The 17,486-nt window shown below is 42.3% G+C and overlaps 1 protein-coding gene across 1 annotated transcript in view; it reads right to left on the bottom strand.

Annotated features, from left to right (window-relative positions):
- Positions 1-331: 331 nt before the first annotated feature.
- Positions 332-17,486, bottom strand: part of LOC117521613 (gastrula zinc finger protein XlCGF57.1-like) — a 33,320-nt gene continuing 16,165 nt past the window's right edge. Inside the window, exons 2-3 of the mRNA XM_034182944.1 lie at positions 14,882-14,986; positions 332-3,316 (exon numbers count right to left, since the gene is read on the bottom strand). Of these exons, the coding sequence (XP_034038835.1) occupies positions 1,478-3,316; positions 14,882-14,986 (1,944 nt within the window). The 3' untranslated portion in view covers positions 332-1,477. The remainder of the gene's footprint in view (positions 3,317-14,881; positions 14,987-17,486) is intronic.

Genomic DNA, 17,486 nt, shown 5'->3' with positions numbered 1-17,486 from the left:
TTAGGTGGACTTTTTTGCACCTTCAAAAGAGGTGAATGAGTTTGGGAACTGCTTCTATCCTGTATCCACAGATGAAGACTGAATTGTGCACATTTTAAAACCAAACTTGTCAAAAATATCTTATTTTGAAAGTGTGCAAAAAAAAAAAAAAAAAGTGCTTGTTGAGCAAATAGCATGTTCATTGATGTGAAAACTGCAAAAGAATGAGTCCAGCTCATGCAGCTTTGTATTGTCAGAAAAACATTAAATATTAGCTGTGACAAACTGTAACAAAGCAGACACCCATGGTCCTCTCTGGATGTGCTGTGTTAGACTGCAAAAATGATAACACTGCGAAAGTCAACAGACGTTTTATTGTCAAATATCTTGGCAACATAATTGATGAGTAGCTGGCTACATGTTGAATTTTGTACATTTTTCTACTGGACTCATTTTACTTTTATATATAAATAGGGACAGCATGAAATATGATAGTAACATTGATCAGACTAATAAAAATAATTCCTTTGCTGGACAAAGGTGGAACATGACTGAACATTGGTACTGATCATTTCTGTACTACTTTCTTCAGTAAACCGGCTTTTTATTAGATGTTTCACAGAAAACATTTATTTCATTGTCACTCCTATAATAACAATGTAACATTACACTCCAATTTACAGCCACAATGTGACTGTCACATTACTTAATTTGACATTCTTCATTCAGTGTTCCATGGAAAAGTAGTGCTTATCTGACAATAGTCATAAGAATTGACTATTGTCAATGAGTGATTTCAAACACACACTAAGGTCTTAAAGCATTCAGACTTTGCAGTTTTACATCTGTACACCTATATTTTGACATGAAACAAGATGTGCTTTTTTCTATCATAATGGAAAGGGTTTAACATTAATAATTACAGCGTTTTTTTTATATCGAGGCCCTCTATCTTCAGAAACTAGAGGTTGTGGTTGTTATCATTGTTAAAGCACCACTTTTATAGCCAGTTTTCAATTATTCATATTCTTCAAGGGTGCAGTACCTCTGCCATGACAGCCAGTGCACAATCTGGACCAACAGCTTAAGACTAGACAGAGGGCTGTTTCACAACATTTTTTTTTTTTTTGAGGAAAATGCACTTCATACCTCTTGCACTTTAAAGAATGAATTCAGATTTTTAGAACCCGAGTGAGAATGAAATATAATTAAAACCACTGCGTATATTTGATCACCGAAACAAATGCATATGAGAAATACAATGGATGCCAATAAGGCACTAACAGAAAAGCACAAAATGAATGCAAACTGTGACTTTGTGAACCTTCAATTTGTGCAGTTACAACTCATGTCTATCATGGCTACTTAAAAGTATATTTCTGTGAACATTAAATTAATATTCAGAGTATTCAATATATATGCACAGTTGCACCACTTTCTTTCAGAAGTCTTCCTTTTTTGCCTCCTCAAAAAGGACATGAGTGGTTGAGTTGCACTTTCACATCCTAAAGCCAAATGGTTTGTCTTCTGCATGTATTTTCATGTGTCTGTTCAGCCCATTTTTATCTCCAAATCGTTTGTCACATACAGAACAGACAAATGGTTTCTCACCTGTATGAATTCTCACGTGTCTGTTCACATCCCCTTTTCTTCGAAATCTTTTCGCACACACAGCACAGCCAAATGATTTCTCTCCTTTATGAATTCTCATGTGGATGTCCAGATGGCATTTTTGAGTAAATCTTTTATCACACACAAAACAACCAAATGGTGGATTATCTGCATGCACTCTCATGTGTCGGTCCACATCACCTTTTCCTCTAAATCTTTTATCACACACAGAACACGCAAATGGTTTCTCTCCTTTATGAATTCGCATGTGGCAGTCCAGATTACATTTGTGACGAAATTTTTTATCACACACAAAACAGCTAAACGGTTGAACTCCTGTATGAATTCTCATATGTATTTTCACTTCACCTTTACTTCCAAACCTTTTACCACACTCAGAACAGCCAAATAGTTTCTCTCCTGTATGAATCATCGCATGTCTCTTCAAACCAACTTTTTCTCGAAATGTTTTACCACACTCAGAACAGCCAAATGGCTTCTCTCCTGTATGAACTCTCAAGTGTCTGTTCAGACCAGCTTTTATTCGAAATTTTAAACCGCACTCAGAACAGACAAATGGTTTCTCCCCTGTATGAATGCTCATGTGGTTGTTCAAATGGGCTTTTTCTCTAAATCTTTTACTACACTCAGAACAGACGAATGGTTTATCTCCTGCATGAACTCTCATGTGAATATTCAGATACTTTTTTTCTTGAAATCTTTTGCCACACTCACAACATCCATATGGTTTCTCCCCTAAATGAATCCTTGTGTGTTTGCTCAGATTGTGCTTATTTTTAAAGTGTTTACCACATTCAAAACAGCTAAATGGTTTCTCTCCTGTGTGCATTCCCATGTGGTCATTCAAATTGCTTTTTGCCCTAAATCTTTTGCCACACTCACAGCAGCCAAATGGTTTCTCCCCTGTATGAATCCTCATGTGTATGTTCAGACTGTTCTTGCCTCTAAATTGTTTTCCACAATCAGAACAATCAAATGGTTTCTCTCTTGTATGACTTCTCATGTGCCTGTTAAGTTCTCTATTATCTTTGCATCCTTTACCACATTCAAAACAGTTCAACATTTTTGTTCCTGTAAGACTTGTAGTACGGTAACCATTTTGTGTCCCCATTTTATCCCACTCAAGACAGGCAACATGTTTCTCATTCACTTGAATTCCATGTTGAATTGAAAAGTTCATGTAATCCATTGCTTTTCCACATTCAGAGGAATTACCCCTGCTCATACCAACAGAAGTACCACTGTTTTTCAGGCAGTTAAAAACTAAACAGTGTTCTTTGATGCCTTTCCCTTCACAATTACTGTTAGTTTCAGAACTGTCTGAACAGCTGCCCTTTGTACCTGGCTGTAAACACCTATATGGACTGGAGTTATTGCCAAGGTGTGATCCTCCACATTCCTCGCCATCAACTTTTACTGTCAGTGTTCTATGTGCAGTTGAGGTGTTGGTTAGAGGCTCTGTCTTTGTGTTCTCATCAGTTCGGCTCTGATTAATCTGTGGTGACTGTAGTCTATGTTCGATGGTTTCACTCTTAACAAAGACAACAGTAAAAGGTAATTTTGTGAGGTCAGCCTCCTCCAGTTGGTGAAGCCGCTGTTCTTCCTGATGGGTCCAGTATTCCTCTTGTTCCTCTTTAATGTCCTTCTGGTCAACCATTTGATTCAACTCCAGCTGTTCAGTGAGCATTTCTTCTTTACTCAACATCTGCCAAGAAATAAAACCCCAAATCAAGAAAATTACTGCTACAAGGAAAATGGAAAAATAAGACCCATCTATGGCAGAGATTCTTACATTTACTTTGACTTCCATTTCACTGCAGACGGTATGAATTTGGCATTTTAAGAAGATCCTCCTCTACACCAGTTCATCACAAGGCTTCTTTCTGAAATATACCTCATGTATCATTTTGAAAAACTTATAAAGCCATTATGCTCCCAAACTAGATGCACAATGTAGAGACTACATCTCTCAAGTGCCATATGAGAGACAGCGGTCTCTACATGGAGCATAATGTATTTATATGAACCACATAAAACCAAATGCTTTTGATGCCTGCAAGACATTCCCAAAAAAACCTGAGATTGTATAATGTAAGGCTTGTAATGGGTTTTAAAAAAACCTAACAAAATAAATAATCAAACGATGTAATTTCAAATGGTTGATGTCAACAGGTGACTAATTGCGATTTGGCATAAAAGTAGCATAACACAAAAGCCAGACTCTTTAAGGAGCAGAGATGGGCATTGGCTCTCCAGTTTATCAACAAATATGTGAGCAAATTATTTAAGTGTTTAAAAGACAATGTTTCTCATAGAATGGTTGGAAGGAATTTCCATATTTCTCCCTCTAGAGCTGGCATGCTGAACCAGTCAGGCTGAGTTCCAGTCGATCGCATGAAACAAAAAGAGCAATCAGAGAATTCTGATGTACGCCAATCCGTATGTGGATCACCTCCAAACTTCAGTGGAGTCTTCCATGCAGTGGTGGGCACAGATAACCAAAAAATTAACTTCGATAACAGATAATCAGATAACTGAAAAGTTATCTTTGATAAAGATAAACCACCCAAAAATGTATCGAAAGTTACAGATAACCGATAAATTCCAGTACTGTTTCTAGTATATTTACAACTACTAATAAACTGAATTTGAGTTTTAACACCACGATCGCTTCTGGAAACATCAAAGTGACAGCAGACCCAAACAATGAGCCCACACTTCTATGTTTGAACATCCTGCCTCCTGCTGTAAGTTCTTATTTACTACACGGTTTACAGTGCAGAGGCAAGCTGAGAGCCGTCACCAAGCCCAACTCTCTACCAATCACTACGGTCCGGTCAGGCGGAGGTCTTGGAAAATAAAGTCATACTGACTTATGGTTTGGTGTATAAATAAAATGAATACTGATATAATAACTCCATTAATGTCAATTCTGTCATTTGTACAAAGTTAAAATATAACATCTTTTAATGTTGAATAATGCACTAATTCTGAGGTTTTGTAACAGACAGATCGCAAAGGATTCTGGGTAAAATGTACCTCTGCTAAACACTGATTGGTTCAGTCATTCACTATGTAAACCAACACGTTAATGTGACATGTCATGTGTTTACAGATGTGCTTTTGTAAAATATTCCATTTTTTATTTGTAAAAACAGGCATTTTTACGGAGCCCTGGAAATGTCATCACAACATGTTTTGCATGTGGAGAGAATGTGAGAATGTTCAGATGATTTTTCATTCATGTGAGAATTTTTTGGACAGAGTTTCAGGTTAATCGCGCGTCCTGCATCGTGTAGTGTACATGGAGTAACAAGCTGCGTTTAACATCTCACGACCACCTCCTGATCGTATGGTCGAATGAAAATCAAACCTGTTTGATATTATTCTGGTCGGCCGTCGTGAGGGTTTCCTGCTGCTGAGTGAGGGGCAACAAGCGTCCTACCGCTCACACTGCATGTGCAAACACCGCAGAGCTGTCTTGTAATGTTTTTTTTTGGGTCGTTTTGTTTTTAAATTTTGATGTCTCCCATCGAGAGTTTTTGTAAATTAAGTTTGAAAAAACAACTTGTGATAAAAAATATCACAGTGTCTGCTCATCTTCAGGACGAATACTGCCATGAACACTACTGGCCAGTAGATGGCAGTAGAGGCCTTGAAATCTTTCCAAAACAAAATTCCAGATAATCCATATTTGCTGTGACATTTAAGATGCGTGGAATTTAACAAACGCAAATACAATAACGTCTATAAACCCAGAGAATATATTCACGAGAGTTTTAGGCACTAGAGTTTAATGCTGTTGTCCGTGGAGCCAGAACAGAGTGGCTGAAATGCATTTGTCCTGTCGTGAACTTACTGAGATGACATAATCCTACCCATAATGCACTGATCGGCACAGCATGTCCACACTAAAACCTTAAAAATTAGCACATTACTTTAAAACTAAAACATATATCTGTTATTTTCACTTTATAAAACTTCAGACATGACAGTAATTTTAAATAACTTGTCCAAAATTAGTTTGGTTAAAATTTGAACCATAAGTTAAAAATGTATGCCTCTGGATGACTTGGGTGATATTGCCAGTGTATCAGTATGGTGTTAAAGGAAATGATGTTTTTTTTTTTAAACAGTTTTTCCTTTGCCTGCAGAGGATAGTGTAGTTCTTCATAGAAGCAGCTGTTTTCTGTTTGCAGAGGGTGGAACCATACATCTGTTAGGAAACTTATCAGGTAGGTGCTCAACTGATTTTCAATTTTAGAAATGTTTGCTGCTGTTCAGCTTTGTTTACTACGGTATCGGTCTAAAAGTTATCGGACAAAAATTCATCGGAAGATAATTAGTCCGATAATGGTTTTTAAAGTTATCTAAAAAGATAATCCGATAATGAAAACATTATCTTCGATAATTATCTGTTAACGGATTATCGGAACTGTGCCCACCACTGCTTTCATGCCCTGATATCTATCTGTGGTGAAAAGTTGGTGAGAATCCGTGAAGTAGTTTTGACGTAATCCTTCAAAGCCTTTATAAAGTGAAACTTGATCCAGAATCTGGATCACCTCCAAAATTTAACGGCGTCTTCCATGCTCTAATATCCATCTGTGGTGCAAATTTGGTGAGAATCCATGAAGTAGTATTGATGTAATCCTTGATCCAGAATCCGGATCACCTCCAAAATTTAATGGAGTCTTCCATTCAGTCTTCACAAGAACAAACCCCAAGTACCAGATCCACACATCAGACATAGCAAGATGTAAGCTGGGACGGCATACTCTGGGAGGCACAACCAAGTGTCGGGGATCGTGTACAGCAGAGGTGGGCAATTAGTTTTTCCAAGGGGTCACATGAGTAACAGAAAATATTGTGGCAGGCCGGACCAATATACTGAACTCTATTCTGTTCCATATTAATTTATCTCTATAAAAAGCAGTAAATTGTATTGTTTTGACAAGTTGCGACAATGACGATGCAAAAAAAAAAAAAAAAAAAAAATTAAGTAGGCTCAGTAAACACACCAACATTATGAAATTTATTCTATCAAAATTCCCCAAAACTAACCATTTTTAAAGACCAGAATTCAATCAGCTTCATACAAAATGCCATTACCAGTCTGCTTTTAGTCGAAGCACCTCATTTGCCATTCTTAGCTCGTTTTCTTTTTTGTTGTTTTTACAGCCAAATCATAAGCTGTTCAACAGCTACCCTTTCATAGAAACCATTTTGTGACTGCATCCTAGAATTTAAAAGGTAAAACAAGGTGGTGACAGCTAAGAAAACAGATTATAGAAGATTATATTTCACTCACTAACCATTGCTGCTCATTTCTAGGCTTTAACTTGCACATTATTTAAATAGACCAGGATACACACATTTTAAGGGGACAGCTTTTCTTTAGTTTTCAATTAATTCAACAGAGCTCGAACGGAATTTATAGGCTTGAAAGTTGGCTGAAAACACACGATTGCAAAGCTCCGCCGAGTCCACACAAAGACGGAAAGAATAAGAAATGTGGTCGTAAACCTCCGTTCAATCTACACAATGTCGCCACAGAAAAGAAAGATCCAGATGGACATAAAAGATGGACTAAAATTGTATGTTTCTTGCACACATTTATTTTGTCAATATCCTGAAACTGTGCCGCCGTTTTCGTGCATCAGCTTATGACTGTAATGTCAAGCCATGAATTACGTGGTGCGTAATATTGTAAAATTGACATGTTCTATAAACAAACTGCATGCATGCACATATCATTGTATGTCTGTCAACTTATCAAAAGAAACGTGACACCAAAGAGGTTATATGTGAGACTCACCATCACTGTCGTCATTATAAAGCCGGAGGAGTACCGATTTCTCATCCCTGCCTAGCAAATATTCTGCAGTATCCACAGTTTCAGTCTCTGGACTTCGTCTAACCATCCGTCAGTTGCCTTCAAGGGGTCAGAAATTTGTTTGTCTCCAACTATCAACAAGGACCGGTCATTTACAACAACGGCTCTCTCTTCGGCACTAATAGTAGTTTCTGTAACAATGCAGCACATGCAAGCACAGCCAGCCCTTCTTTCCGCTTATGTCCACTGTCGTACGTAGTCCTGGTGGTAACAGGCAATCCACGGAGCTTACAAAAACACTTTAAATCGTCAACTTTCCAGAGGTTGAAATGATCCAAAACACAGTACTCCTCACTGCTTTCCGCTGCCATAGCCGAACTATTTATCCTACCCATAATGCACCGCGCGGCCTGAGATGCGCACTTCGCTTATTGCTCCCACAGTTTATTTATTCACACCAACCTGCTTGACTACTGTAGATTCACTCTTCCCAGCCTATTGCACATCTACAATTTTCTTCTGGTGTCCTTCGACAGCTCTTTGGTCTTGGCCATGGTTGAGTTTGGAGTCTGACTGTTTGAGGCTGTGGACAGGTGCCTTTTATACAGATAACGAGTACAGGTAACAGGTGGAGGACAGAAGAACTTCTTAAAAAGAAATTACAGGTCTGTGAGAGCCAGAAATCTTGCTTGTTTGTGAGTGACCAAATACTTATTTTCCACCATAATTTACAAATAAATTCTTTAAAAATCCTATAATCCTCTTAGTGATCAGTAAGAGTTTGGTTTTTGAAAATTCATCACGTTTACACAGTAGCTTTAAACTATAAGCAGGAGAGAGCAGCGTCAGCCACTTTTGCACTGTGAGAAAAGTGTAAATGGACAGAGGACAGACACATCCGGGTCTTTGCAAAAAGGAAGCCCTGGATGACAAAGCAAGTCCAGACCCTGATCAGAGCTCGTAACTTGGCCTTCAGGACGGGAGACAGAGCTCTCTTACAGCACCGCCAAAGCTGACCTGAGCTGGGGCATCAAACAGGCTAAGGACTCGTATAGGAAAACAGCTTCACAGTTCAAGAGCACCACAGCACACCTGCAGTCACTGCCTCCCCTTGGTTCCAGCACATCACCTCTCTCTCTCCAGGAGCATGAGGTGAGGGGGAAAAAAACCCCAAAAAAAAAAACAACAACAAAAAAAAAAAAGCAGTCAACCCCAGGATTGCTGCTGGCCCTGATGGTATCCCAGGGACAGCGACTAAAGCATGTGCAGACCAACTGGCAGGGATCCTTACCGAACTATTTAACCTCTCCCTGACACATGCCACTGTCCTCACATGCCTCAAGACCTCCACCTAAAACCCTGCCATAGACAGCCTGATTGATTATAGACCCATTGCCCTGACATTTGTAATCATTAAGTGCCTGGAGCGATGAGTCTCCCAACACATCAAAGATTGCCTCTGTCCCTCAACCCCCACTAGTTTGCTTACATGGCAAACTGATCTACGGAGAATGCCATCGCCCTCATTCTCCACACAGCGCTGAGCCACCTGGTGAACAAGAAGGGCTGTGAGGATGCTCTTCGTGGACTACAGCCCAGAGTTTAACATCATCATACCGCACATTCTCATCACCAAACTACTGAAGTTACAGATCCCCCTCCTCACCTGTAACTGGATTAAAAACTTTCTAATGAGCTGCCAACAGTCCATGAGACTCAGCCCCCGCCACTCCTCCACACAATCAGCATTAGTTCCCCTCAAGGCTGCGTTCTAAGCCCTCTACTGTATACCCTGTACACCTACGACTGCTCTCCAACCCACCCAACCAAACGCATCATAAAATATGCGGATGATGCCACAGTAGTTGGACTCATCTGCGATGAGTATGAGACAGCGTACAGGGCCAAGGTGGAGGAACTGTTGCTCTGGTGGTCAGAGAACAACCTGATCCTGAATGTTCATAAGACAAAAGAATCCATCATGACTTCAGGAAGAACAGACAGGATCACCTCCCCCTCCTCATAAACAAAGAACAGGTGGAAACTGCCACCACCTTCAGTTTTCTGGACGCCCACATCTCTACAGACCCCTTGTGGACATCTAACATCAGGGCTCTGGTTAAGAAGGCTCAGCAGCAGCTACACTTCCTGCATGTCCTCAGGAAGAACAACCTGAACACAAAGCTGCTGCTAGCCTTCCATCACTCCTCGGTAGAGAGTACAATTAGCGTGTGTGGTACACAGGCTCCACAGCAGAGGACAGGAAGGTGGTGCACAGCATCATTAACACAGCCCTAAAGATCCGCTGCCCTCTGCCCAGCCTGGAAAACATTGCCACATCCCGCTGCCTTTGGAAAACCAAGGCCATCACAGGAGACCCCTCACTCCCTGCCAACTGCATTTGATTCATATATTTTCTATGACTCTGCCTTGTTTCCCAGCCATAGAAAGCCCAGCCGTGACCCATCTTCAATGCTCTTACTGAAGGAAGGAGGTTGTTTGCCAAAATCTCGCAATACATGACCCCATCCATCCTCCCTTCAATACGGTGCAGTCGTCCTGTCCCCTTTTCAGAATAGCACCCCCAGAGTATGATGTTTCCACCCCCATGCTTCACGGTTGGGATGGTTTTCTTGGGGTTGTTCTCATCCTCTAAACATGGTAAGTGGAGTTGATTCCAAAAAACTCTATTCTGGTCTCATCTGACCACATGACCTTCTCCCATGCCACATCGGGATCATCCAGATGGTCACTGGTGAATTTCAAACAGGCCTGGACATGTGCTGGCTTGAGCAGGGGGACCTTGCTGCCCTGCAGGATTTTAAACCATGACAGCATCATGTGTTACTAATGTAATCTTTGTGACTGTGGTCCCAGCTCTCTTCAGGTCATTGACCAGGTCCTCCTGTGTAGTTCTGAGCTTTCTCAGAATAATCCTTACCCCACAAAGTGAGATCTTGCATGGAATCCCAGACCAAGGGAGATTGACAGTCATCTTGTGTTTCTTCCACTTTCTAATAAATAATCATAATAGTTGTTGTCTTCTACCAAGCTGCTTGCCTGTTGTCCTGTAGTCCATCCCAGCCTTGTGCAGGTCTACAGTTTTGTCCCTGGTGTCCTTAGACAGCTCTTTGGTCTTGGCTATGGTGGACAGGTTGGAGTGTGATTGATTGAGTGTGTGAACAGGTGTCTTTTATAAAGGTAACAAGTTCAAACAGTGCAATTAATGCAGGTAAAGTGTGCAGAATAAGAGGGCTTCTTAAAGAAAAATTAACAGGTCTGTGTGAGCCAGAATTCTTGGTGGTTGGTAGGTGTTCAAATACTTATTTGCAGCAGTAACATAAAAATAAATTATTAAAAAAAATCATACATTGTGATTTCCGGATTTTTTTTTTTTTTATACAGGTAACAAGTTCAAACAGGTGGAATTAATACAGGTAAAGAGTGCGGAATAAGACGACTTCTTAAAGTGGATATGACACCTAAAAAATTAGGTAAAACTGATATAAATATCAAAATATACATACAGTATAAGTTGAAAGTGGTTTTAATTATTATCGCTGAGAAATAAAGTTTGTACAGTTTCTCAAAAGTGTATTTCTTGGAAAGCGCGCTGGCAGTGTTCCATCAGCGGTCACGTGATGCCGTGACGTCAACGTGTAGAGTCCCATCTGTCTGTTCGATTAACAACAGGAACAGATAGACCTCAGCAGGGACAGTGACAAGATCAAGAAGTTTTCTGACTCCTCTTCAAGTGTGCATTATTTCTGACTCGGATCCTGAGGATGTCGCAGCAGTGATTAGACCCTACAGATTGGAGCCGTATCTTTCGGACGAACATTCAAACCAGGAGCATTCTGGCAGCGAAAATAATGCCGACGGTGTTCATGGCAGAGCCGAAGCAGAGGCAAGAGACGTGCCAATTCCGATGGATTTTGAAAGGCTGCAGAATATGGAATGGTAAAGGAGGCTTTGATTTTTGTTGCTGCTGTTTATAACACTCTGATTACAGTGGTCCCTCGTTTATCGCAGGAGTTACATTCTAAAAATAACCCGCGATAAGCGAAATCTGCGAAGTAGTCAGCGCTATTTTTTGCAAATATTATAGATGTTTTAAGGTTGTAAAACCCCTCACTACACACTTTATACGCCAGATTTGGCGCAGCTCCACACAGCAGACAAGAGGGCGGTGTGAGTGGCCTGCTGCTGCGTTTACCGAGCCCGCAGACTCAGTAAGCGCATCGGAGGCAGTGAGAGCAATCACAGTGATGCCGACCGGTGCGCCGACCGGCGCCGCGACTGGCTCGCCTGATAAGGACGCAGAACACAATGTGCTGTTAAAAAAAAAAAAAAAAAAAAAAAAAAAGCATGCAAAATTGCACTAAAAAAAAAGAAAAAAATCCGCGAAACTGCGAGGCCGTGAAAGGTGAACCACGTTACAGCGAGGGACCACTGTATAGCATTTTCGATTCTAGCATCTGTTTCCTGCCTTTGTTTGTAGCTCTTACTTGCGGCCCACTGTCTTTACTTTTGGATTTTTGCCGTTTGAGTGCCTGGCATTGCATTCATCCATGTTCAGTTACGTTATTTTCATGAAATAATAGGAAATAAACGGCGGAGGTTTCGACAAAGCTCGCCGAAAACAACAGTGAACATGCCGCCGCCGTGTTTACTACGTACTGCACTGATATTTTTACAAGTTTCTTGACCATTTCAAGATTATTGTGAACATATTATTTGGGGTTGACATTTTAGGTGTTCCTGTGAGCGGTGAGAACATGGAGACGGCAGAGGAAAGTGTCTGCTGTCGGAAGCAAATGCGTGTGCGCGAGTGGAGTGAGCGGCAGCTGGACATTTCATGCATCGCACAACACCACGGCTTTTGATCAATCTGCCTGGACTTGAAAAGGCTAAAACCTTTCGCCCTTGTGTTTGTGCAATATGCTGCGACACACTGGTCCGGCATATCGACAAACAAGTCCCTGAGAGCTGTGTTTAATCAAAGTTTCTGCCGCTAAAAAAAAGTGTAAACAACGGCCGATAGCGCGCAAGCCGATACAGTCTACACGTAGTGACGCATTTCAGGCTTGGTGCTCAGCGGGAAGCTGGTAACGGGGCGTGCACATTTTTCAGTGGTGGGACGTTCAAATGTTATATATAACGGGAGAACCGCGCCCATTTTCCCAAAACGCTTAGGTTGACTGAATTATATAACCTTTGTTACATGTAATAAGAATGTTGTCTTTATGTGTCATATACACTTTAAAGAAAAATTAACAGGTCTGTGAGCCAGAATTCTTGCTGGTTGGTAGGGGGTCAAATACATATTTGCAGCAGTAACATACATTGTGATTTCCGGATTTTTTTTTTAGATTATGTCTCTCACAGTGGACATGTACCTAAGATGAAAATTTCAGACCCCTCCATGATTTCTAAGTGGGAGAACTTGCAAATCACAGGGTGTTCAAATACTTATTTTCCTCACTGTATATGCTCTGAGTGCAGGTCTAGCTCATATTTTTTTCAGGCTAACTTCAGCGTGGTGGCCAAGCAGTAAGTACATCCATATGCAAAGGAGTCAGAACTGATCACATCTTCTTCACAGTGAATGGTGAGAAGATCCCAACACTGGCATAACATCCTGTCCGGAGCCTTGGGAAACTGTATACAGCTGAGTTGTCAGATAAGGACATGGCTAATACAGTAATGACACAACTTACCTATGGTCAGACGCAGATCGACAAGAAAATTTAAGATCTGGTGTTACCAATTCACCTTATGCCTGTATAGCCTCTCAAGATGTGCGAGATCACCACCTTCACTGTGCAGAAGATTGACTCAAAAGCCATCAGCTACATTAGGAAGTGGATGGGCTTACCATGGAGGAATGCACTTCAACTGCCACTGACATATATCCCATTGGACTACAGACATGAGAATGCAAGGCTCGTCCTACGGTTGAGGGTCTTGTCGGACCCATCTGTGCAGAACATCAAAGCCCAAGGCTGAATAGCTCGCAAGTGGAGAGCAGAACTGGCAGTCAATCAGGCCATCAGCAGGCTGAAACACCAAGAAATTACTGACAGGGTGCAGTCGGGGAGAACTGGCCTGGGGTGGGCGACTGCTCCGAAGAGGTGGTCTGAAGCCACAAGAAAGGAACCGAAAAACCTAGTGCTCTGAGGTGGTCAGGACAGAGGAGGAGCTCTTATCGGATCAAATTCCTTAGCTAACGGCATCAAGGATGCTGGACGACCTGTGAGGGGAGTAATTTAAAAGAGGGCAGCATGGGCAGACATATGGAAGATCCCCGAAACTAGACTGAGTTTCCTCATAAGGTCCACCTACGGCACCCTGCCAAGCCCCAGCAACCTTTGTGGTGTTGCACACAGCAGAGCAGCCAACTCTGCAATACCCGAAATCTGAGCCTGCAGCACATCCTGTCAAGCTGCAAAACAGCACTGACGCAGGGCCATTACAAGTGGTGCCAAAACAGAGCCCTACGGAAGGTGGGGGAGATCATGGAGGTTCGCAGGGTCAAAACAGCCAGGGAGCAACTACCACTGACATCAAGGCAACCAATCCACTTCAGAGAGGGAGGAGGGGCCTTCAACATCAATCTGTGGAGAACAGCACTGTCAGGTAGACGTAACTGGAGCCTGAGAGTGAACCTCCACTGGCAGTTCAAGTTTCTAATAGAGATCACCACAACCAACCTTCGACCGGACATTATTCTTTGGTTTGCCACAGCTGGGGTAATGATCTTGGCAGAGCTAACTGTCCCATGGGAGGAAGTAATGGAGGCAGCCTTTGAGAGGAAAAAAGACCACTACCTTGACTTCATAGCCGAGTGCAGAGAGGCTGAGTGGTCAGTTGTCAGCTGCCCAGTGGAAGTCGGCTGCAGGGTGTTCGTGGGAGCATCCACCCTGAAGAGCATGGGGGTCAAAGGCCCCAAAAGATCTGGGTAAGGAGGCTGAGCAGGAAGCTTCTGGCTTTGGCTAAGAAGGAAAGACCAGGTGTGGGTAAAGCAAGGGCGTTAGGGTCAGCTGCAGGGGATGACAGAGGTGCGACTTGCTTGTGCTACCACCAGTTCAAGACCACCCCTGCTCATTCCTCACATAATGCAGAATTGCATCAGGAAGAGCACTGTGTTAAAAAAAACAAACAAAAAAACACAAGTGCCAAATCAACATGCAGATCCAATATGGATTTTGAGATTTATAGAACTCAAACACTTTCAAGTGCATCATTTTTAGTTTATGATGCAAAAGACTAAGTAGCAGACCACCCCAACATGAAAATCATGTTGTACTTTTGAGAAGCACATCGTCCTAGTGATGTCACACCAGCTGTTTTCCTATCATCATACATAACGAGTAGATGGTCCACAGTGTGTAGTTCATACCGACAGGACAGAAGGTTCCAGAGGCAACTCACCAGGGTGCGGAAGACTATTTTCAAAAGCTGATCTGAGTGATTTTGCAGCTGACTCTGTCTGTGGTTTCTTATCTTCAGACAAAACTTCAAAATCAGCTTTAGACTCTGGAAAATATAAAAAGAGAACAAAAGAAAACAGCCAATAAGAAATCTCTGCTAGTAAAGATGAAAAACATTTCTGGCAGAGTATATAGTCTTATCACTAGCCTGGATTTAGGTGAACACATTTTAAATGACAACAGCTTGATTAAATCAGTCAGTAAAAGTCTCACATTACTCCCAATCAAGTAAAAACAAAGGTAACGAACCATGAACCATAACGACACTCAGAATTTATTAAGAAAGTTGATTTCTAGTTTGACCATGGAAAATTAACTGATTGCGAGGTTCATGTACTGAACTGCTGCACTGTTAGATGGATGGATTTAAAAACAAAAACACCTGAATTTTTATTCAAGGTTTCAACAAACAGAATTTTATTAAGATCAGTGAAAGCTCCCAATTTGCATCCATTTGCCCCTCTTTGCCACAGTAAGCTTTGACAGCTAATAATAATAATTGTGCAGCCTCGCTTATGGCTGACATGCACGTTTTTGCCAAGAGGTGGCACTATTGTTAAAGTTATTCTGAATTTGAGTTTGAAGTTTGCCAGCACTGGGCTTCTGTAGTTGGTTAGACTTGAGAGCTGAAGCAGCAGAGCAGCAGACTAAAGTAGCACAGCAGCTTTACCTTGTTTCCACAGAGTTTTGGAAATATATGTCTGTGAGTATGACTACATGTGTTGTTTTATGCCAAATATGTTTAGTTAAAGGTCATTTTATAAAGATAAAATTATTTTGGTCGCAATTCTAATTTCTGTTAACCCGTCTATGGCATTTCCCAGTATGTGTTAGCATCAAGTTAAGAAGATGTGCTATTAATATTTAAGTGTTTGCAGCAATAATGCTAGCCACATTTAGGAGCATTTTAAGCACTGTGTTATATCTGTATACATGACTGAACACACCTGTGCAACTAAAAATATTTTATTTTAATACATTTCTTTTTGTGTATTTTAGTTTTACAGTACCTTCAACTGTGAGGCAAGAATTAAACAGGCTGAACCTGGAAGACTTCGTCTCTCATTTGGAGAAGTGTTTACCTGTCTGCCAAACTAAACACTTACGTTCAGGGAGGGCAGAACAATAATAATAATAATAATAATAATAATAATAATGTTGATCGCTTACTCAGCTTCAAGTTTATTTCCAGTCTATATTTAGCTTATGGTTCCTCTCTGGGAACAATCACCTTATTGTAGTGGAGAGGATTGTGTGCCACTATGAACCTGACAGCTGTGCTGTCTGGAGCCTTTGTGTTCCTGGTAGGGTCTCCCACGGCAAATTGGTGTCAGGTGAGAGGCCAGACTAAGAATGGTTCACAAGACACCTTGACAGAATGAGGCAGAGGAAATGTGACCCGGCCCGGAGGAAGCCCGGGGCCTTCATCTGGAGCCAGGCATGGATGTAGGACCTGTCAGCAAGCACCTGATGGCTGGGCTTGCCACGGAGCCCAGTCGGGCACAGCTTGAAAAGGCAAACATGAACCTTCCATCTCCATCCTGTGGGCTCACCACCCGCAGGGGGAACCGCTGGTGTCGAGTGCACTGTCCCATGGGTGGCAATGAAAGTCCAGGGCCTTGACGGACCAGGCCCGGGTGACAGGGGCTGGCTCTGGGGGTGTGGAACGTCACCTCTCTGTGGGAAAGGAGCCGGAGCTTGTGCGGGAGGTGGAGCGATACCAGTTAGATCTGGTGGGCCTCGAATCCACGCACAGCCTCAGCTCAGGAACCACCCTCCTTGATAGGGGTTGGACCTTATTCTTCTCTGGAACTGCCCGATTTTGTGATCATATCATCTGACTTAAGGCCGCATGTTCTGGACACTCGGGTGAAGACAGGGGCAGAGCTGTCAATGATCACCATCTGGTGGTGAGTTGGATCAGAGGGTGGGGGAGGACTTTGGACAGACCTGGTAAGTGCAAACAGATTGTGCAGGTGAACTGGGAACGTCTGGAGGAGCCCACTGTTCAACAGATCTTCAACTCACACCTCCGGCAGAGTTTCTCTAGCATCCCTGTGGAGGTTGGGGGCATTGAACCAGAATAGGCAATGTTCAAAGCTTCCATTGCTGAAGCTGCAGCCTGAAGGTCTTAGGTGCCTCAAGGGGTTGCAACTCTCGAACACCGTGGTGGACACCGGTGGTCAGGAAGCCGTCCAACTGAAGGAGTCCTTTGGGGATATATTATCTTGGACAACTCCAGAGGCAGTCACAAGGTACAGACAGGCCCGAAGGGCAGTAGCTTCTGCTGTGGGGGAGGCAAAGCAGTGGGTGTGGGAGGAGTTCGGCGCAACCATGGAGAAGGACTTTCGGTCGGCACCAAGGTGCTTCTGGCAGACCGTGAGATACCTCAGGAGGGGAAAAACAGGGAACCATCCAAGCTGTCTACAGTAAGCATGGGACTCTGTTGACCTCAATTGAGGATGTAATCTGTGGCTGAAAGGAACACTTTGAGGAACTCCTGCATCAGACCGGAGTACCCGCTATAGTAGGGGCAGAGCTGGAAG

This window comes from Thalassophryne amazonica, chromosome 12, assembly GCF_902500255.1.
Source record: "Thalassophryne amazonica chromosome 12, fThaAma1.1, whole genome shotgun sequence".
NCBI lineage: Eukaryota > Metazoa > Chordata > Actinopteri > Batrachoidiformes > Batrachoididae > Thalassophryne > Thalassophryne amazonica.
Note: the sequence above shows the minus strand (reverse complement) of the source record. Positions and strands in the feature narration are given on the sequence as shown.